The 23,623-nt window shown below is 39.4% G+C and overlaps 2 protein-coding genes across 5 annotated transcripts in view; both read right to left on the bottom strand.

The window, feature by feature from the left end:
• The window catches only part of LOC126370686 (acetylcholine receptor subunit alpha-like 1), a 105,722-nt gene extending 82,486 nt beyond the window's left edge, over positions 1-23,236 (bottom strand). Inside the window, exon 1 of the mRNA XM_050015694.1 lies at positions 23,051-23,236. Coding sequence (XP_049871651.1) covers positions 23,051-23,236 — 186 coding nt within the window. The remainder of the gene's footprint in view (positions 1-23,050) is intronic.
• LOC126370668 (uncharacterized) lies at positions 2,410-8,046 on the bottom strand. 4 transcript variants are annotated; one of them, XM_050015657.1, is made up of 4 exons: positions 7,790-7,861; positions 7,425-7,716; positions 6,644-6,827; positions 2,410-3,388 (listed from the first exon to the last, which is right to left on the bottom strand). In XM_050015657.1, the coding sequence occupies exons 2-4, from the start codon at positions 7,705-7,707 to the stop codon at positions 2,560-2,562; spliced, it is 1,296 nt and encodes a 431-aa protein (XP_049871614.1). In that variant the 5' UTR covers positions 7,708-7,716; positions 7,790-7,861; the 3' UTR covers positions 2,410-2,559. The 4 variants fall into 4 exon arrangements, with proteins under 4 accessions (XP_049871614.1, XP_049871612.1, XP_049871611.1 ...); XM_050015655.1 differs by having other exon boundaries at positions 7,425-8,046; XM_050015654.1 differs by lacking the exons at positions 7,425-7,716; positions 7,790-7,861 and adding an exon at positions 5,745-5,888 and having other exon boundaries at positions 2,410-4,625; positions 6,644-6,754.
• Positions 23,237-23,623: the final 387 nt, after the last annotated feature.

Raw genomic sequence — 23,623 nt, 5'->3', positions numbered from 1 at the left:
GGAATTCGAAACGTGTGGCTTGGATCGCTTATATTTGCACGTAGTTGGCTTTACGGAACTATCATAACATCATGATGATTTTAAGGAATAACATAACATACACATAAAAAGCCTATATGCGTCCCACTGCTGGGCACAGGCCTTCCCTCAATCATCCGGAGGGGGCATGGAGCATACTCTACCACGCTGCTCCAATGCGGGTTGGGTGGGTTGGTGTGTTGGTTTAAGGAATAATGAAAATATAAATAATATCATTTTTATACTTACCCAATCTATGTCTATGTCTTTTTTAAATCTTAATGGATTCTACTACGTCTAATATTTACATATTTTATCAAAACAACATTATTAATTTCTTGTTATCGTCATCTCAGTCCCCCAGAGAGCTCTCTCTCTCTCTTTATCCATCTCATTTAAATTCAAATTCTAAAATACATGTAAGTATTCAGTATGTAACATAATTTTACATAGTTACACTTTGAATCGTCATTTTTTTTACATAACAAACGCCTCATTCGCCTAAAACTACTGCCTAAAGCTTCTATCTGTATGGCCGGAGAAAAGAAGCTGCTAGACGGAACGTATAATTCAGTAATTTGGCTGCTTAATCAGTTTCCAGACAGCTAATCCCTCTCTTCTTAACAATTATTCCTCAAGGAATTATCTCCTCTTCAATGTCTTCATTTTCACAAATGTAAGAATTCACCACGTCTGCAAGACCTTAAAACGTCTCAAGGCGACCGGTTAGCAACATATCTTGTGAGGAAATACCTCCGAGTAGCTCACTTTAAATGCGTCGGCGAGGGAATTGGATGCAACTTTGCGAGGACGTAAAACTTGAATATTTTAATGGTCAACTGAATTTTTCAGTGCTAACATGAGATTTTGTGAAATACGGCTAAAAAGAAGAATTTAGTAAAATTGGTCATGATTAGCTAATCTTATTTAAGAAGAGGGAAATTTTAGTCATATGGAAAAAAAGAAAACATAAGATTGCATATTTTGGGGACATAATATAATATAGACACAACAAATATGCATAATAAAAGTAATTATGGAAGGAAAAATATTTGTGGAACTAGGAAGGGGAAGAAGGGAGATTTAAAATGGCTGCATAATATCCAAAAACGAAGTAAAAGTATGGAAGCAGTCACGCTGGCTCAGGAATGGGAAGACTTTGCAGTGATGGGTACTGACACTCGATAGGGGTGGCAGGTTTAGAAAAAGAGCCAATTTGAAACAACTAATCGAAAATAAACTACTCTGGGCGCCATTCCACTCGCGCAATACACAGTAGTGGCGGTCCACTGCCCTATGTTTCCCTAAAAAAATAGCATGGAGTATGCTTCGCCGACAAGAGCATGGCTCTTAAATTAAAGTGAATCGATTATCATCCGTACCTCTTTACCGCCTAAGTGCGAACGAGACAGAGTCTGCGCGCGCTCCCTCTTTTCCTTAGCGGCGTCGTTCTAAAGTAAGACCCAAAGGGGGTGAGGTAAATCGAATTGGTGCGGGGCGAAGAGTTACTATGTAGTATTATTCTTTATTCTATGCTTGTGGTGAATTGCAGCTCTGTCCGTTCCGATACAAATTACAGTGTCTGTTGGTAATATTGGAATTTGCAACAATCAACGTTAAAGGTAACATCTTGAATGCTTCAGACATTCAACAATAACTATTCAAGCAGATAGCCAGAATTGGAAGGCTGCGTTGCATTTTGCATAATGTCAGTGCAAGCTATTTAGGGACACTGCAATGGCCCGGTCTGTTGTCTCAGAGTATGCCTGTATAGTGTACCAGTAGTGGTATAACTGTAGTAACTATAGTATACGAGTTCTGGTATAACTGTCCCGCGTTTAGATATGCGAGTTGCAGGTGGCTGTATCATTAAAAATAAGGACCGTGTTTGGATTCGGAATTGCCTTTGTTGGAATTGGTATTTGGTACTTTTGGAGGGAATTATGATGTAATTTTGATAGTGATTTTTTCATATTAAGTTCATTGCTCAAAGTCATTGTTTCGACTTAAGTACATTAACAATGACTTCTGTTGCAGGTTTCTATGATTCGTCTCTAATAGAGGAAAAAAAGTTTTTTTTCCGTAATCCTTATTCATAATTTTTCTTAATACACTTCCGCAATAAAATAGATTCATTACACTGTAGGAAGAGAATTAAACATAATGAACAAAGACTAAATACCATAAGCCGGCGGCAGACATAAAACATGGTATAATTTAATCATTGGGGCACAAGCGGAACAAATTACAGCCGAAGAACGTCCAGATGGCTATTAGTCAGTTAACTGGCGCTAGTTTTTCACGGTGAACGCGCTGGTTGGCGGTTCATGTACTTTATGTATGAATTTTCAATAAAATATTTATTCACTTAGAAATCGTTTAATACTTGAATATATATCAATTACAAGGTCGTTGTTAGGTTAAAATCGCGTAGTATTTCGAGAGCGTCGTTGCGGTCGGGCGTGGCGCGGTGGAGAGAACGTTGTAGCGCGGGGCGCGAACATCCGCTGGTCGGGGGGGGAGGGGCGGAAGCAGTGTTGCCTAGCGTACGGCGCTAACATCGTCGCCCCCGTTGGAAGCGTCCGCTTTCAACAAGCAGATCTTCGATAGAGCTCGTCGCACGATGCCCCTGGCGGTAGCCACGTCAGCGACGCGCGGAATGCCGTCTGCGCCCGGGAAGAGTTGTTGTACACGACCCAAGCGCCACTGGAGTGGTGACGTGTTGTCTTCTTTGATGAGCACCAAGTCACCAGGTCTCAGATCTCTGCAACGAATACGCCATTTAAGCCTTTGTTGCAGCTCGGAGATATATTCGGATTGCCACCGGCGCCAAAAATGTTCTCTAGCTTGCTCGATGCGCTGGTAGCGGTTCAGGCGGGATGCATTTTCGTCTTCTAGAGAAGGCGATAGCAGTGACATTAGTGGTCTGCCTATCAGAAAGTGTCCCGGAGTAAGGGGGGTATAGTCGTTAGGGGATGATGACAAGGGACACAGGGGTCTGCTATTAAGGATTGACTCGACTTGTGCAAAAAGAGTAGACATCTCTTCAAACGTTAGATGAGAATTGCCTAGTATGCGTTTTAAATGGAATTTAGCAGATTTTATTCCGGCCTCTGCAAGTCCATTAAAATTAGGTGCGTAAGCAGGGGAGAAGTGAAAATTTATGTTATGAGTGCTGGCGTCATGCGCAATGAGGTCAGAATTGTTAGATAAAAACGTACCTAGCTCCCTAGCAGTAGCAACAAAATTCCTCCCATTATCACAAAAAATGTCATTCGGCTTACCCCTGCGAGCGATAAACCTACGCAGTGTTAACATGAATGCGTCTCTCGACAATTCACTCACCGCCTCGAGATGGACACACTTGGACCTGAAACATATAAATAGGCATAGATATGCCTTTGTTATCTTACAGCCTCGACCCTTCCTGTCTGTAATCATAAAAGGACCCGCGAAATCAACGGCGACTGTACTAAAAGGGTAGTCAGGTGTGATTCGCTGCGCCGGTAAGTTACCCATAATGTTGTGTAGAGGTTGAGCGCTGATACGCCGACACTTGATACAGCTTCTCGCTGTACGACGAGCCAACTCTCTACCACCTAGCGGCCAGATGCGTTCTCGTATGGACGCGAGCAACAATTGTGGTCCCGCGTGCAGCAGCCTGTGGTGTTCTTGTGTAAATAAGAGCTTAGTGAGGTGGTGTTTCGCGTGCAATAAAACTGGGTGCTTCTTCTCGTACTCGTACTGTGAATTGCACAGTCTTCCACCAACTCTGAGCAAGCCCTGGGAATCTAGAAATGGGTTTAATGATACGATACTAGACTTGAGCTTGAGATTGTCTTGTCTTTGTAAAGTCTGTAATTCGTGAGGGAAAGAGTCTTGTTGTGACATTCTAACTAGACATGTGAATGCACCCTCTAACTCATCGACAGTTAGCGAGCCAGTGTGCTTATCATGGGGGTTCTTGCAATTATGTATGAATCGATAAATGTAAGCAATGACTCGTTGTAAGAATTGCAATTTTGAATACCTAGATATATCGATACTAGCCTTGATAGAGTCCGTAACTAGAGTAGTGTGTACCTTTAACTCTGGAAGGTTGTCACACTTGTGAGAATAGAGAGTAGGCCACTCGGATTCAGGCCTAGACAAAAATGATGGACCTTGCCACCATAAGGTGGAGTCTTGAACTTGATGTGGGTCTACGCCGCGGGATGCTAGATCGGCTGGGTTGTGAGCGGTAGGGACGTACCGCCACGATGAAGTACTTGTCATTTCTTGAACCTGCCTAACCCTATTGGAAACCCAGACTTTAAGTCTCGAGGGTTCGGTGGCGATCCACCCTAGCACGACGCTGGAGTCCGTCCACAGGTAAGACTTGCTTATCTGTCGGCGGAGGGCGCTCTTTACAGCGCACAGCAGGCGGGCCGCGAGTAGCGCGCCGCACAGCTCCAGGCGCGGGATGGTGAGAGCCGCCTTAGACGGTGCTACGCGTGCCTTAGCACAGTAGAGAAGAATGCTCGTGTTTCCTGCTTGATCGACAGACTTGACGTAGATGCAAGCACCGTAGGCAGCCTGGGAAGCGTCACTGAAGGCGTGAAGCTCGACTGAAACAGGTAAGTCTCTAATTACATTTCTTGGAATAGTAATGTGTGAAATACATGATAGGTTATCAATGAATCGTTTCCATGACCTTTGTATGTCGGAAGGAACAACTGAATCCCGTTCAATCTTGCTAGCCCAAAGTCTTTGCATTAAGATCTTTGGTTTTATAGTACATAGACTAAGTAGACCTAGGGGATCAAAAATTTGAAATGTTTGAGACAATATAGAGCGTTTTGTTGTAACATTGGATTCTCGACCTTGTACAGACATTGGAAATTGTAGAGTGTCTGTATCAGGGTTCCAGTTAAGTCCCAAGGTGTCATATGTCTGGCTGAGAGTTAAATTGTCATGAGAACTAGCTAGCGTATTTTGCAACACACCCCTAGAATTCGATCTGAACTTGCGTAAGTTAAAACAACCCGATGACAGGGCTCGGACCACAGAATCTTGTATGTAGAGCAGTTCTTGTTCAGTTTGAGCCCCTGTAATCAGATCATCAACATAGAAATCATTTTGTAAAATAGTTTTAATTAATGGATCATAACTCTCTTCGCCCAACTGCCATATGCACCTTGTACTTAAGTAACTTGCACTAGCGAAGCCATAGGTTACTGTATTTAACCTATATGTTTTCAATGGACTAGAAGGGTCGCTTCTCCACAGTATCAACTGTAAGTCGCGATCAAAATCATATACTTGTACCTGTCTATACATTTTTTCAATGTCGCCCGTCATGACGTAATTGTATTCCCTGAATCGAACTAGGATATTAAAGAGGGAATCTTGAATATTAGGACCGATCATTTGAAGGTCATTGATGGAAAAGCCTGACGACGTACGACATGAGGCGTCATAGACAACTCGCAGCTTGGTGGACTCGGATTTCTCTCGCATCACCGCGTGATGAGGAATAAAATAAGAAACTGGTGGCTTGACTAGACTGGATTCGGACATGTGTCCTAAGTCTTCATATTCCTTCATAAAGTCGGAATACATAGACTTTAACTGGGCATGGCGTTCAAAACGCTTTTCTAGATTGAGAAATCGCTTCTTAGCGACACTGTAAGAGTCTCCGAGACAGTCGGGAGTGGTTACTAGTGGTAATCGGACAGAGAACCTACCATCTTCTAAACGGGTGGTGTGTGTCATGAAATGTGTCTCGCATGGGTTCCCTGCATCGACTCCCGCCTCCGAAGCCTTCTGCGACGTCGGAAGCTCCTCTAGCTCCCAGAACCTGCTCAGTTTGGTGTGCAGACTCTCCAGTGCTGAAAAATTACATTGAATACTTGTGTTAGAATTGTCCACTTGTAAATTACTTGTTTGTTTGTCATGTATATGACCTGCTAAGAACCAGCCTAACTTGGACTCTCGCAGAGTGGGTAAATTAGCACCCAACGACTGCTGTCGTGGGCCTATAAGATCCCAAAATAGATCCGCGCCTATAAGCATGTCCACCTTGCTTGGGACATTGAAACTGGGATCAGCTAAGCTGATGTTACTAGGGAAGCTAAATTGTTTCATGTTTATAGGGCGCCTAGGTAATGTGGCTGTGATCTCAGGCAATACGAGACATGACAATGTGACACTAAATGGATTGCATCTAGACTTGACAGTAACAGTGCCCCTCTCCGGAGCAAAGTTAAGAGAAGAGTTACCAATACCTACTATAGTAGTGGCATCTAGCACTTGTGTATCTAGTTGAAGCCGTTGCTTCAAATCACTTGTAATAAATGAAGACATGCTTCCGCAGTCTAACAGTACCTTTACTGTTTCCACTTGATTATTATCTGGATTGACAATGTCCACTAGTGCTGTAGAAAGAACAACCTGGCTAGTGGAAGTGACAGACATAGAAATAGAACTTGTACTTGCATCACTTGTGACTGAATTGGGAGTACTTGTACTTGTGGTACTTGTAGGGATAACATTGTCAATACTAGGAGTGGCTGTGATGGTCTGTGTGTGTGGCTTATGAAGCATTGTGTTGTGACGTGCATTGCAAATACGACAGCTACTTAACCTGCAAGCGCCTGCAATATGGCCGCTCCGCAGACAGTTCAGACAGAGCTTCAGTGAACTAGCCTTTTGTATCCGCTCCTCGATGCTCATGGACAGGAACGCTGGACAGTCGTATATTCTATGCTTGCCCTTGCAGACGAAACAATGCAGACCTCGATTGACTTGTTCGAAATTTACTGGATTAGCTGAAATGACATTCACAGATTTGTTAGCCCTTTGATACTTGTTATGTGTATTATTGTTGCCACTCGAGACTTGTTTATCTTGTTTAGATCTTTGTACTGACTCTAGAACGTCTGCTCGACCCTTGAGGAACTTGAAGAAATCATCAAGAGACGGCATTTCCTTACTAGAACTTGACCTATGCTCCTCCCATTTCAAACTTGTAACATTATCTAGTTTAGAGGACATAATATGGATGATTAATGTGTCCCACTGATCTGTGGGCTGCCCAAGGTTATTTAAAGCACGTAAATTTTTAGTTACGTGGTCCACTAGAAACCTGAGTGACTTGTCAGATTCGCGTGAGATAGGATCAATTTTAAACAATGAATTTAAGTGATTAGTTGTCAATTGGCGTTTGTTGTTATATCGCTCGCAAAGTAAGTCCCATGCTTCACTATAATTCTTATCAGAAACTTCTAGATTTGAAATGACACGCGCAGCTTCCCCTTGCAGATACGAGCATAAATAATGAAACTTGTTGATCGGTTTAATTCGCGTATTGTTATGAATTAACGACTCGAATGTGTCACGAAACTCAAGCCATTTGAAATACGTACCATCAAAGTTTGAGATTTGAATGACTGGAAGGCGGAAACCAAGATCTTGCTGACCTCCGCAGCTATGAGCGCATTGTGAATCATTAGGAGTGTATGTTGCACTCTCACGCTCTGCCTGTCCACTCGTTTCGGCAAGGGAAATTGTGCCTAACTTGACCTTAGCGAATGCTATGTTGCTATGAAAACTGTCCTCTATTTCCTCACGTTCTTGCAACTCGTCATCCAAATTGTCCTCGTTATAGACTTCAATACGTGATTGTAAGTCGTCAAAACTATCAAACATCACAGTAAACTTCTCGAGCTTCGTGCATAACTGGCTGCGATCCTGAACTGATAGGTCTCCAGCCGGTAAAGAATTTAAATACTTGCTAAACTTCGTAATTCTGCCCTTTACAGAGCGACGCTTCACTGTTAACTCGTTTAACTCTTTGTTTACTTCGACACTCATGATTATAAAATTGTAATAACTAGCTACAAATATCACCTTTTAACTTCACTACACGTTATGCACAAAACTCTGTAGAAAATCACTGTAATTTCAATAATATTTCACTCGAAAATACGAAACGAACTATTGTTTACTAGAACTAGAAGAAAAAATAAGGTAATGACAAAATGGCCGCCGGCGTGGACGCCGGTATATCTAGACTCGTCACACTCGTGGAGTTAGCTATAGCTTCCTTTCACTCACTCTTACTATATCATTCGATTGTTTGTTCGTTCACTCGCTCGCTAGACTTGAAAATGGAAGTCAATTGAATTATTCAATTATAAAACCTCGATTGTTTTATGACACTTGTATAGCTTGAAAATAATTGTTTGGATTATTTGGAATCCCTACGTAGTTTAGACTCGTAAAAACTTACGTAAGACTTGAACTTGTATGACAATCCTTATCAGATAAGCGAATGTACGCACCTAATTTCACTAGACTTGCCTAGGATCACGTACTTAACTAGACTTGTAATAAGGATGCACTAGAACTAGACTTGTAATTAATTAATAATTACCTAGATAGGCATATAAGCACTTGTATTGCATACTCGACAATAACAAGAGAAACTAGACTTGAAAATTAGAAATATTTGGTCACTTGTATTGCATACTAGACAATAATAAGAGAACCTAACTAGAACTAGGAATACTAGCTTGTGCCTACTGCATAACTAGACAGTAGGCTTATACTTGATCTTGTCTATACTGTATAGCTTGACAGTAATAAACGAAACTTGGTCTAAAACACTGGATTGCCCTGCATGACTAGACAGTGGCAATTGAACCTGAGCTGCATACTAGACAGTAGGTATTCAATAGAAATAATTGGCCCTAATCAATGAGCGTGCGAAATCGAAACTAGACTTGCAATGATAAAATGATTACGCACAACTTTTGATAGGGAATACTAGACTTGACTTGTTAATAAAAAGAAAAGAAATAGAAAACTAGAGATATTAGTTTGAACGATAGGGACACTAGAAATGCCTATTCTGTTCGCACAAGTAAAGACGGAAACTAGGATAGAAAGATAGGAAATAAAAGGATGGGCTCACGTTCCTTGGCATTCCACTATGTACCACGGCGCCTCCTCCCGACGTTCTTCGCCTTCGCTCGCTCGCTGTTCCTTGTCTCGACGCCCGTGCAGGCCGCGACGTGCTGAGCCGAGCTGGATGTGATGAACTGCCACCGACGCGGCGTTCCGCTGCCGATGACCTGGGACCTGGTATCTTGTACTGGTTGATGCTAGACGTATGTAGACCGACTGGGAAGGCGTCTAGACACGTGGTTTTCTTCTTGAAGTGGAATCTAATTGTGCCTCTGGCGCAGCTGCATACAATTTCTTGCAGATGCGTGGCTCTCGCGTGGCGTCCTCTTCTTGTAACACGTGGCGCCGCTATGTGTGCGTCCACGTGGCTTCTGCTCTCCACCGCTTACTTGTGAAACTCGAATTGCTGGATAGGTATCTTGACTTGCCCGCGACCAACTGCTTGACGCTCGTGGCTTGTAATATGTAGCCTTCCGAAGATTGCCCTCTTGGCGTGACTCGTGCAGGTCTCGTGCAGTTTACGGTCGCCAACATGAACGCGCTGGTTGGCGGTTCATGTACTTTATGTATGAATTTTCAATAAAATATTTATTCACTTAGAAATCGTTTAATACTTGAATATATATCAATTACAAGGTCGTTGTTAGGTTAAAATCGCGTAGTATTTCGAGAGCGTCGTTGCGGTCGGGCGTGGCGCGGTGGAGAGAACGTTGTAGCGCGGGGCGCGAACATCCGCTGGTCGGGGGGGGAGGGGCGGAAGCAGTGTTGCCTAGCGTACGGCGCTAACACACGGAGTTCCCGTGAATTTTGACAAATGGCCGCCAGTAGCCACGGGAGCAGCGTTTCGGAGCGTAGGTATAAAATGTGATGGCGATTATCGGGTCTGCGAAGTTTTAGTATTCTTAACGGTTAAAATTGGAACGAAGATCCTGTGCATTTTCTGCAGGTGGGTAATTTATTGATACTTCTCAATAAGTAATCACAGGTTGGCCCTTACTCTGGCCAAGTCTGTTCAGGTGGGGACTCACAGGTGATTTCAACTTATTCTTCTTATTGTGGGGATTGTGAGGTGGAATACCAGCCTTATCAACCCTGGTGTCAGGGTTATTATTGAGCCGCCAAAGGCCCCTGACATGGCTCATGTAACGAATACATACTTACATCAGTAAGTAGTAACCGAGACCAACGGCTTCACGTGCCTTCCGAAGCACGGATCATCTCACTTGCGGACAATCAGGTGAGCAGCCTGTTATGTCCTAACCAAACTAGGGGTCACAAAGTGATTATTGTGACCCCACCGGGATTCGAACCCGGGGCCTCCGGATCACTTATAAGCATCACTACCATCTATATACCTACCACATTTATGACAATAAGTTTTCATTTCATTACATGACACGAAAGAAGAAGAATAAGTAATTGGTGTATGTTTAAACACAACGATCGATGTTTTAGATAGGCATAACCGGTGACGAGATGACCTTAACACTCATCGAATAGATTGGCTGGAGTACACGAAAAAAATAATTTTCTTAACTGCCGATGAAACAGAAAAGTATTTTTTCCATTCTCGTAACGATTCAATTGTATTTAAGTATACGTATTATATAAACAGTCTTTCACACTTTCATAAAACAAAATAACCCCCGCGCATTACTCACGAAACAATCCAATTCCCAGGAAAAACACGCGTTATTAAAACAGTATTTCCGTAGCACGTTTTTCTATGAAATATTAGTGAAAACGTCATATTATTTACCTTCTATTCGCGAACAAACGTACACTACGACCCCTCATTTGGATTCGCGGACACGCGCGTGGAAGAAAGCTTTCCTACTATGCAATGTGAATAGAATAGTTGCAACCATTGACCTCGTATATAAACAAATAGACTACCAATTTCTGTAAAAAAGTGTCCGTGGTGCATCTTGTCACTAATCGACTTCTTATCGTGTGGGTTGTGAAGTGGAATACCAACCTCATCAATCCTGGTGTCAGGGTTATTATTGAGCCGCCAAAGGCCACTGACATGCCTCATTTAACGATTACTCACTTACATCAGCAAATAGTAACCGGGACCAACGGCTTAACGTGCCTTCTAAAGCACGGATCATCTTCACAATCAGGTGATCAACCTGTAATGTCCTAACCAAACTAGGGATCACACAGTGATTTTTTTGATATGTCCCCACCGGGAATCGAACCCGGGGCCTCGTCACCAATTGACGGCTTGTCAAGATCGAATTTAGTCGCAATGGGTGTAATGACGACATTACAAAACAGATATTTTCCTTTATTTTAACAACCATAACATCTTAATTTGAGGGAAAGAACTTACAGTACATACATAATTTAATGTATATGTGTAAGATAGCACAATTTTTTATACATTTTTAACTCTTTGATATAGTCTTTTATTTCTTTATTGTCTTTGTATTTTTGACAATGACTTTTTATGGCTTCTTGTAAAATATATTATTGCTGTTTGCACGAGAACCAGTTTATTATTGGTAGGTCGCCAATAGTATACGTATTTATAACACAAAAATCCTTAGTCGATTGTGAGTCTATTTGTTTATGGTATATCAGTGGATGCAACTTATTTTCGTTATCCCGTTTTTGTTCGCACACACACAGGCTAATTGTTTAAAAGCTAAGTAAAAGCCGGTTATATGTGTTTGTTTTAGGACTTTACTTTATTTTTTGGAAATAAACTTATTATTATTATTATTATTACTTACACATAGTTATAAGGAAGGCAGGCTCCTTTATAACACGTGGGATAATTGCTAAGGAGAGAGTTAGGTACCTAGTAGTTACGGATGAGTGTTGTAAAGTTAGTAGGGTTTTAAACTTAGTTAGTTTTATCTTTCTTTATATTTTCTCATATATAACAGAGTTTTGTTTTTATTTTTAATTTGTATTACTAAAATGCTTAAAGATATATTACAATTTGAATAGTACAAAAAGGACAGTGGTGAAGGTCATTGGTAAGTCTGGACCAAATGTCCGGGGATGCCCTTACAAAAACGTCTAGAAATGCCTACTATAAACCGGCGTACATGTGTGAAACGATTGGTGAATATGGAGGAAGCAAAAGAATGTCAGGATCGAAGGACATGGCATTCCATAGCCTCTGCTTACCCGGGTGGGAAATAGGCGTTAGTTTATGTATGTATGTATAAAGTGCGATAACGTCTAAAAAATATCTGAACTTATACTTTAGAACCATGTCGTATTGACTTATTTGTCAAAACTTAAACAAATTCTCTCTTAAATGTCAAATATGTTATTGCGAAAGGGTTCTCATACCTAACGAAAACTTTGAGAGATGATTAAAACCATGATTCTGAGTTAATATCAAGTGGAATCCATCGCAAAAGTGTGAGACTGAAAAATAATTAAAGAAAAAAGGTTATTTTTATTCGTATGTTCATGTCCTTTGTATATGTCGTTGTGCAATAAAGTATTATTGATTGATAGATTGAATTTTCCGATGGAAAATTCCACTTGATACTAACTCAGAATAATGGTCTGAATCCTCTTCAGTATTCGTTACGATGTCACTAACACTCTGTACGTATAGTAGAGACCTCACGATATGAATGTTTAAACAGATTCGGGAGCTGATTGCATCAAGTACCTCCTAGCTCCTTCGAGACTTGAACACTCCAGAAAGACCGGTGAAATAGTAACACATGCACTTTGACCAGTGATGTGCGGTTCCTGACAATATTAACACTTTGGGAACTTTGCCGGCAGTAAAAAAGCGCAGAAGCTATGTAAAAAAATCTTTATTACCTAACCTTTAGGCAGATAATGGTGCTGATTATTGTACACTTATTTTATTATAAGTTATATACGTATATACCAGTAATTTTCTTATCCGCTAAAAAGTTCGTTATTTTTTTTCTATGCATATTTAGTTTGTTCGAACTGCAGTTAATTTGACAAGAGAACTTGAGTCGACTTTTTGTCGCCTATGACATTAACTACTTGGCCGGACAAATGAGATACGCCAAGGGCTCTCACCCGGTTGTCCACCAGTGTAGTTAACCACAGTGTTAAGGAATATAGAAAATCAGGATTATCCTCTCTTATGACATCTGAGATAGCAAAACCTATTTCCTATTGCATCGAGCTCCATAGTAGCTCCCTGGATGCTGAACACACTCCAGTATTCTACCCTTATTACGCGAAGTAACTTTGGCTGAATAGTAACACATGCACTTTCTTTATAGGGATATTTTATTCAGCGGCGGATCGTTCGGTAGGTATTTTATGGTCGCTCCTCGGCCTATTGGGACGTGCAACCGGTTTTGGTAGGAATTTTAAAGTTGCCAGCGCAAAATATTGGTAGATTATAGTAATAATAACACCACACATTTAGATTAAATTGTCTTAGGGGTGAAAGTGTTGGCTTTTGCCCTATGCACGCCTTCCAAAAGTCCTGCATTCTATAGTACCGAGATATGGTAACGAAATAATGGCCCTGACGCCTGCTGACACATCCTAATTTTATTTTCTTATCCGCCAAAAAGGAAAGGGACAGAGGATTGACAAGTTCACTTTAAAATGAATGAGTGAATGAACGAATAACCCGGGCGAATAAAATAGGAATCTCGCTGATATAAAACCTGTTTGACGTGTGCTGACAACTTAATTCTGTCGGGTTATTGGCTAATATAAACGTGCCGAATCAACCCTCCGTATTAAATATCCGTTACGATGTCACTTACACCCCATACAAGTAGGTATGGGTATTAGTGGCACCATAACAAAATACTGAGGGGGATGATTCAGACCATGTTTCTGAGTTGATATCAAGTTGAATTTCTTGTCGGAAAATTCATGAAAATTTTTGTGTTTTTTTAATTATTTTCAGTTCCATATTTTTGCGGCGGAAAATTCTACACGATATCAACTTAGAATCATGGTCGGAATCATCCCTCAAAGTTTTAGTTACGATGTAACTAACACCCTGTATTGGGCTGATAAGCAAGTCTATCAGTCAGTTTTACCTCTCGATAAATTGGTTAATAAACAACAACAACCACAGGTTTGACTTGTCAAAATTTAAATTGAACTTCTTGTCAATTAAAACGTTCATCAAAGTTTAACAATTAAATATTTGAACTTTAGTTTCGGGACGCGGATAAATCCGAATATTGTCGTAAAGTTTTGTGTCTATGTTTTGGTTGTTTATAACCATCTAAGTGGTGTTTGCCGTCTTAGTGCCGTCCTAGTATATGTTAAAGACCTTGTTTTCGAGAAAAATTCCGACAGATACACGTAAAAATATTTTATCTGAGACGCAGAAATAAGTAGGTACAGAGAGGATATCGACGGAAAATTGCCGCGAGTTGCTCGTGCCGTAAGCAAATAAATGTCAATCTCTCGAAAAATCCAAAAAGTTCGTAAAACAAAGATTTCGTGTCGACGACGCTCCGGGCGGGTGGTGCGTTGCCGAGAAAAGGGGAACGCGAACGTGATGAATTTTAAAATTCGAATACCCAAGCGGCGTTTTATCGATATTCAAATTGATGAATCATCGAGCTCTATCGATAAATGCCCGGCTATCTCTATTCGTAATTTGTTATTCCATTCCATTTTCAAATAACCCTTATTATGCCAGTAACTTGAATAAGAATGGGCGGTAATTTAAGAAAATATGCTTTTAAATTCTCTAGATATTTCATCTATTTCGTCCAGAGAATTCGTAATAAAATTAATCTCTTTTGTAGCTACTTTGTGGAGCTTTTATTGTATTTTTTTTGTAAAAGGAATAGCTTGTGAACATTTTATAGAAGTACTGAGAAGTATTTCTGATTTAAAGGCAGAAAAATCCAATTAGGTACTTGAGCAAGAAACGTTAAGCTTCCAATCAGTGCTGAAGCGACACCGAAAAAAATAAAAAAGCGTTCGATTTAAAGCCGAAACGTAACTATATTTATTTTAGAGAAACTCGGCAAAGAATGTTAGGTTCAAAGCGTGTTTGAGGCAAAGGAACGGAGGGGAAAATGTGACATTACCCGACTTTTTACAGAAATCCTGTGAACGGGTGAGATTACAACTTATTTACATTAAAAGTAGGTCTATTTACTTTACTCATTGCATATTCATAGGATTGAATCGATATTCATATTTATTAATATGAATACCTATTGGTAGGATTATTAAAACGTATATTATGAAATGCTTTATACAAGATGTTTTTACATACACACACAAATGTACTATATGTAGGTAACTAAGATCACGCCTATTTCCTGTTGGCGTGGGCAGAGGCCACGGAATTCCACTACTACATGCTCACCGTTTTACAGTACTTTAGACGTGGCCTTTCTTTAAATTATTGTGGATCTGAACGCAGTATGTACAGTCATGAGAAATATCATGTAGCCACTTTAGAACCCTGTCGCACTCTCATATTTGACATTTAATGAGACTTACGGTTTAATTTGTCCAATAAGTTAATGTGACATGGTATCAAAGTGTAATATTAGTGCTCGTGTCAGTACGTCTAGGTTTTCCTTTTCCAACTCTATCACTTACATCCGCATCATATTTAAGTTAATCTTAAGTCTTTTCATTTTAATCTTAATTACGGAGTCTATAAGTGCACGATGCTTTAATTAGAATAAACTAAAAAAAAATCTTTATTGTCTTCTAGACATAAAGCTGCTGGACTGAAATGGTGTCAACTGAAAAAGTGCTGGATAGAGTTGAAGAAAAGAGAACCATATTGAAGACTATAGAGAACCGGAGAGGAAAATATGATTGGCCACCTGATACGACACGATTCATTTATAACAAACATTATAGAAGGAAAAATTGAAGGGAAGAGAGGAAGGGGTAGACCTAGGATAACATTTATGAAACAAATAAAAGAGAAGGTGCAGGTCGTGTCGTATCGGGAGGTGAAGGTTTTGGCGGGAAGAAGAGAGGAATGGCGGTTACTCCACCGTCAAGAGCGCAGCTCTTAAATAGAGAGAGAGAGAGAGACATAAAGCCGGAAAACACAATGGAGATGCCCTGAGTATGGGCCAATATGCAATTGAACTTACTGATCAAAGCGAAACTGTTCCACAAAACTATATTTCCCAAAGCCGACATCCAATTTCAACACTGATCCTGATATGCCCACTAATTCCAATTCAATCAGTCGCAGAATCTATTTAACTTTCTAACAATGACGCTTTGTATTGGCTAGAACCACACATATCCGGATAGAACTGGTTCGAAGCGTGTAGAACCGCTGAAAACTGCCGAACAGTGGTGTAGCTAGGCACTTGTATCCGAGTGATAGGTAACCGCAAAAATATAAAACTTATCAAGTTGTTACTCTGTACTTATATATTAAGTTTGTATTACTAGGAGTAGTAAAAGTAGTAGTTTGCATCAGCGCCGTGCAGTAGCACATTAGTGGAGTCGTAGTAGCCCAGTTGGTAGAACGCTTGCCTCTCACTTTGAGGTCGCAGGTTCGAATCCAGCACAGGCCTAAACCAGTGATTGTCGAATTCATATTTGGATCATAAATGATTGCTCATCAGTGAAGGAAAACATCGTGAGGAAACCCACATTCCCGAGAAATGCATTTTCGGAGGTATGTGACCTAACTTGTAGTGGGCTGATTTTCTCTCCGCGGGTTGGAACGTCAGACAGGCAGTCGCTTCTGTAAAAAGTCGGACCTGTCAAATCTTCAGCTTCGGTAAGTGGACCCTGTGAAAAACGGGATAATGCTAGGGAGATGATGAGTGTAGTTTGTATTACTAACAGTTGAAGGCTTCGTCTGCAACTTCATTCTATTTAAACCAAGTACCATTTATGTTAACTTCACCATTTTTTCTTGGCTAAATCATCGTCTTGTAACTAATATTTTATTTTTACTTATATGTATCATTGTATGTATATATCTATAGTATGTGTGTGTATAACATATATATTTAGTGTATAAGATTGTGTATGTATATATAAAATGTGTCTATTGTTTTATTTTACGTATCTGCGCGCTACACTGCAGCTGTACAAATGTACCATATATCCTTTGCCGAAGGTTGTCTGGAAGAGATCGCTCTTAGCGATAAGGCCGCCTTTGCCCACCTTAGAATAAGTTTATCCTGTAAATGTTTTGTGAATTTGTGTGCAATAAAATGTTTTTTTTTTTTTTTATTATTATTATTATTTTTAAAACCTTAGGTTTCCTCGGCTTTTGCCGGTTTACTGCCGTGCACGGGCCTTAGCCAAGTACATGACAGGGTCAGGCCTTATTATTATTAAATGTAGCGACGAATGAGGACCCGTGGCCCTCATTGTGGTCGCAGGTTCAAATCCAACACGGGACTGAACCTATGATTTTCGAATTTGGTCTCAAATTTATGTTTTGATCTTAAATGATTCCCTATCTTTTGCTGACATGAAGTAGGCAGATGTGTGTAGAAATACACCCACTCAAGATGCTTTAAGTCAGATAACTTGATTTATTGTCAAAGGTCAAAATTTACACTTATTTGATTTTTATCAATTTTAACGGTATTAATTTTTAAGGTGACACCCATTATCTGTGCCGGGTGTCACCCGCCCTAGCTGTGGCACTGCTTAGAACCGGTCAGGCCACCTCAGAACTCATTTAACTGAACCGACAGGAATACTGAAATTGAATTCGATGCACATATAGGAATAAAGTTGAATGTATGTTCCTAGATTTTGGACTGCATGAAGTAATTATTTGTATTGGATTTTATACAGGTTTGTTAGTAACATCGTAACGAAAACTTTAATAAGTGATTTAGACCATGACTCTGAGTTGATCAAGCGGAATTTGCCGTTGCAAAAGTATGGAACTGAAAATAATTAATGGAAACACTAAAATTTTCATAAATTTAGCGAGAGGAAATTCCACTAGTTATCAACTTTCATGGTCTGAATCATCGCCACCAGTATATTGTATGGCTACCTGTATACTTGTACGGGGAGTAAGTGACATCGTAACGTATTATACATTGTTTTAAGTTTACGCGGTTATTATCATAATTAAAACACATAATAACGGGTTCTTACCGCGTTTAAATGGGGATATGAGACTCCCATAGTCATATCCCCATTTAAACGCGGTAAGAACCCGTTATTATGTGTTTTAATTATCGTAACGTATTGTTTATAGGTAGTAACAAAATACCCTACTCGTATTCATTTAGGTCACAGACACGCGAACTCACTGTTTACCCTCATAATCGATTGGAAATATATCTCAACACGTTCCCTTCCGCCAATCAGTAAACAAAACAAATCTCCTCCATATCTAAACAAAAAGAATCATTACTGGAAAATTGGGAAGCCCCAAATAGCCCTACGAGGCTCTTGTTTACTGTCGATTTAACAAAAACAAAGCCTACTCCGGTTATAAATGTCCTACCCCAAAAGTACCGGGGAAAAATTTCGCGACCGATTCCCCGCGACCAAATATTGCCCGGACTGATCGTTTCAAAAGTCCATACCATCCCTTCGACAGCTTATCGAAATATGATGATTTCAGCTTTTAATTCTGAGCATCTACGGTACTCGTGAAAGATCAGTCTCTGTGGTCCAACGATCCGGAGGCCCCGGGTTCGAATCCCGGTGGGGACATATCATAAAAACCACTTTGTGATCCCTAGTTCGGTTAGAACATTACAGGCTGATCACCTGATTGTCCGAAAGTAAGATGATTCGTGCTTCGGAAGGCAGGTTAAGACGTTGGTCGCGGTTACTATTTACTGATGTAAGTGAGTAATCGTTACGTGAGCCATGTCAGGGGCCTTTAGCGGCTCAATCACAACCCTGACACCAAGGTTGATGAGGCTGGTATTCCACCTAACAACCCACACGATAAGAAGAAGATAGAAAGAGCGAATAATTTACATTTAATTCTTGTAAGAATATACCTTTTATCATAGCCATTATTGTGAAACTTACAGCCAGGGTGGCCTTGCGAGATTGGGCCCTTAAGCTTGTCTGTACGCCCTCCAAAAAACGGTAGATGTGTTGTTTATTTAATAGTATCATACATATTTCTAGTGTTAAAAAGCAACTTTTCTGATAACATGGTGAAAGAAGACGCTCTTTAAATTCAAATTCAAATATTTTTATTGCATCAAAATAAAATAAAAGAAAATAGTGACAAAAGTCTCCAATCTAACATAAAGGAAAAGAAAATGTGAAAGAGGCTACAGAGAAAAGAAATAACAATTGAAACTAGGACTCACAAGCTTCACGTTGTATAATTACTTAACTATTTTGAAACTAATATATCGGAAAGGTAATAAACCTAAGGAAGGTATAGGTATTTATGCAAGTAGGCTAGGCTAACAAAGGAGATTTAGTTATTCAGTAGATAGGATGATCGCTTGGAGCTTCGTCTTTGAAAGAGCTGTGTGAGCCGGCCATTTGCATTTTACACTCGTTAATCAAGTTTACAGGTAGATGAAATATCCGGTCATGAAGTAAATGCTGTCCAAAAAGACCGAGACGGACGGACAGTTGTGTTTTGGGAGGTATATAACCTAACCTGTAATCATTTTGCTGGTTTTCCCTTCAGGTTGTAATGTTAGACCGGCAGTCGCCTCTGTAGAAGTCCTGTCAAACCTTCAACGTAGGTAACGACCCTGAGAAAAACATGATTGTGCTAGAATGACGATGTAAATCTGCACGTAATAAGTAAAGTCAAAAAAGGTACTTAGTTGGAATATCGAAGGTTTTAGAGGCAGACCTTTGAGTAAGCAAAGACAGATGATAAACTACAAGAATTAACAATTTCTCTTCCAACTTACATCTATTTCCCATTTGCTTCGATCCTGACATACTTCTCTTGCTCCCTCCACATTCGTCAATCGTTTCATACATATACGCCGGTTCAGAGTAGATCGTACTAAATTTTTCTAAGGACATCCCCAATTTGATCAATGTACGTCCTTCTGAGTCTTCCTCTGTCAACCCTACTAACAACCTTTGGTGTATTACCGATTATATCAAAATAATAACTTAATTCAAAATTCTCAACAACACAACAAAGAAAGAGCGAGAAGCGAGTGTAGCAAACCCAATCTAAGCGGAAGTCTAAGTACATTTCGATTACACAAAAGGGGTTCACAAATCAAGAGCTCAGGAAGTTATAGTCAACTGCTTGTGTTAACTGAATGCTGGTGGCGAACTTGTAACTAATTGCCATTCGGGTGCATACCACTAATTACAAAACAAGACGATTTCTACACTGAATGCAAATACTATCTTACTTACAGCAGTTAAACTAAGATTGCCAGTGGAATATTAAGAGATGAAATTTTGAGCTGGAGTTGGTGGATTCGGATTATTACTTTAAGGTGCTTGAGTGAAAGCAAAGATAAGTGCTAACATACTCCTAAGAAGTTAACAAATTAAATTAGAAAAAGCAAATATTAAACATGATTGGAAGGATTGAGATAAAAAAGGATTCCATTCCTTTTTGTTTTGAGCATTATTCTCAGGCAGCATAGTGAACTAACATACGACCCAAACTTTCTCCGTAAGCGTCGATGTGATGTGGTTTGTCATAGGTCTTCTAAATTCAACAGAGCATTCTCAAATAGGTTTCTTTGCTTTATAGGTCCCTACCTTTACAATAAAGTAAATAAAATCATGTCACTATATTCATTAAATAAATATGAGTGTAAAACCAAAATTACTAAGTGGCTTCTTAAACTTTCGTACGAGGACACTGAGGAATTATTGCATATTTCTTCATAAAACTAAACCCAATTTATTTTCAAGAATAATTATCAAATAAGACTAAAGAAAGAAATAACACCAAAGTGATCAAATTTATATAATATAAATAAAAAAAATACTTTGTATTCTTTTTATGTTTTACTATTTTACACACCCTCTCACACACACTCACGTACAACTACATTCCACACAAAGAGAGGATCTTTCTTTCTTTCTTTCTGTTTTTTTTTTGTCTTTTTATTTTGTTAAGCCAGTCATTAAAAACTTTTGTATTTCTTTGTTTTGGAAACATAAGTGCGTAAACTAGCTAGCTTAAGTAACATAATTATCCAGGAGAGAGGCATCATAGGCTGTAATACAAGTATTTATATACTTAGTCAGCTATGGTACCTACCTATTTATACCTGTGTCCAAGACTAAGCTATTTTAAGGAAAAAATTGTACCTACTTTTTTGGCAATAAATTATTATTATTATTATTATTCATTAAAATACGCACATTATTATATCTACATTATAATGAGGTAGAAAAAACACATCCGAAATTAAAATGACCGAAATGTCCACACCAAAAACCACAGAACCTCAAATGCCAACTTTTCACACAACTTGAAACTTCATAATAAAATCGCAAATTAGATTTGGCCACAGCTAAAGCCAGCTGAACGAAATAACATAACCTTGTTATAACAATGCAACTTACTTTAAACAGTGAACGAGGTAAACCGAACAGAGCAAACCCCTTTTTAATGAAGGGATTTGAAGATATAAAGGATGAGCTGTAGGTCTGGACTAGTAGGGTAAAGAGGAAACGTGAGAGTAATTTAATAAGGATAAAATATATTAGGGTTGGTGAAACGGTACACCTATAGGTATTCATAGTAGAGGTTGGAATGGTCTGATTAGGCTAAAGGATAGTCTTTAGCGTGTACTTGTTTAAAAAAATAAAGTGTGTTTTTACTATCCAACACGATTGAGAGGAAGCTAGCGACCCGTAATGCGGTTTACACAGAATTTGTCATATACATAATGTAGTTTCTTAAACATGCATTTTTCAGTACCCTAGTTTTGTAGTTTATAGAATTTTACCTTACGGTAATGTCATTAATTTCCATAGTAGCTATTATTTTCATAGTATGATATTTTAAAATCAAGACAAATGTAAGAATCATTGAATTATTTAGTTTCACAGGAAAGCAAGTTTATTGAACCTAAGTATATTCTAACTACCTCCACCACGCAATTAAATTTCAGGCATCCAATATTACGACGGGATTGTCATCTGTCATATTGACTCAAATCATCCCATCTCGGCCCAATATTCCATGCCAACAGCTCGAAATTACATACTCATGTCTATTGTGCACGGGTTTATTGTTGTCAAGAATATTTGAGGGATGGTTACTAAACACTTGTGTTTAATATTTGAAGAACTATTCTTTGGAACAACTTCATTGAAACTTGCAACTCGATTAATAGACAAACTTGTAACTTCGTCGTATTGTGGACGTTCATATAATGGCAAAAGTTATAGTTTCACTTGAATAAATCAATAATACATTGTTTACAAAAGGGTCTATTATAAAGAACCTATCTTATTGTAACGTAGAAATCTATTGATGACAGCACTGATAATAAGATTGTACAAAATAATTATGAAAATGTTAACGGTCAATTGAATTGGACAGGATTGAGCAATCTAGGAACAGAATAGTCATGGTACCTTATTGCTTTTGATTTAAGTTTAAGATTCAATTTCCATATTAAAAGTCTTTTAGTCTTCAAAGGTCTTCGCTATATACGGAGGCGGTAGTATTAGTAATAAATACTTTTCGTACGTTTAGTGCAGAGTAACTCATTTAAAAAATCATCGTTTTATATAGGTGAATCTTCTGATAACGACAGCAAGCCAAGTTCCAGATAATAATGATATTATATTATAACATCGACATAAAGAGAAACTTCGAAGAAATGAAAGGCCCTCAAACGAGTCTACCTCTGAAATACAGAAGGATTACATCTGGTAGATACAAATTAGTAGAGTCAAGTACCTTAGACAAAAAAGATGGCCGCCGCGTACAGTCATGAGCAATATAATGTATCCACTTTAGGACTCTGTCGCACTAACATATTTGACATTTAGTGAGACTTACAGTTCAATTTGTCAAAAAAGTTAATGTGACATGGTACCAAAGTGTGTGTACATATTAATGCTCGTGACCGTACTCTATCTTCTATTTCTCTTTTGTTTTGAATTTTGTCTTTTCTTCAAGAAAGTGTTTATTATGTTTTGACAAGATGAAGATGAAAAGGGTGTTTTAGAAGAAGATGCAAGTACTTACAACGTCGATGAGTTGACTGAGCCGTAGCCCCATCTTGACGGTGAGCCGATCCGAGTTATTCCCCACAGGTCGGATCAGGCGGTTGTAGTTCGAGAGGAGGTCGTCATACAGCCGCTTCGCTTCAGGGTTTGCGACGGTCAAGCGGCCCCACACGCACAACACTCCGACCACAAGCGCCAACACCATCTTAGGCTAACACCACCCCTGGGAACAAAGAAAAAGGCAATTTTAGAAGAAATATCAGGTAACTAAATAGAATAGGGGGGTTAAAATGGTCACGTCGAAGCAATTCATCTGAGAAAGCAACATTGCATTTTGACATTTGCGCATATAAGTGCGCAAAGTCAAATAGTAATATTGTTTTCGTAGATGAATTGGTCACTTTAACCCCGTAGGTAGGTTAGATAAGGTAGTCAGAGGTAAATCCACCGCAAGATGAACCAAGTAAGTACTCACATCTCTGAGCATTCTGTTTGACCAATGTGACAGGTGGTGAGCCGTATCGCCGTCTTGAGGTGGATGTAACTCTTACTACCACAATTTTAGGCTACAACGTCAAATGAGAGGATTTCT

Source organism: Pectinophora gossypiella, chromosome 11 (assembly GCF_024362695.1).
Source record: "Pectinophora gossypiella chromosome 11, ilPecGoss1.1, whole genome shotgun sequence".
Lineage (NCBI taxonomy): Eukaryota > Metazoa > Arthropoda > Insecta > Lepidoptera > Gelechiidae > Pectinophora > Pectinophora gossypiella.
The sequence above is the reverse complement of the archived record's forward strand: the minus strand, read 5'-3'. Positions and strand labels throughout refer to the sequence as shown.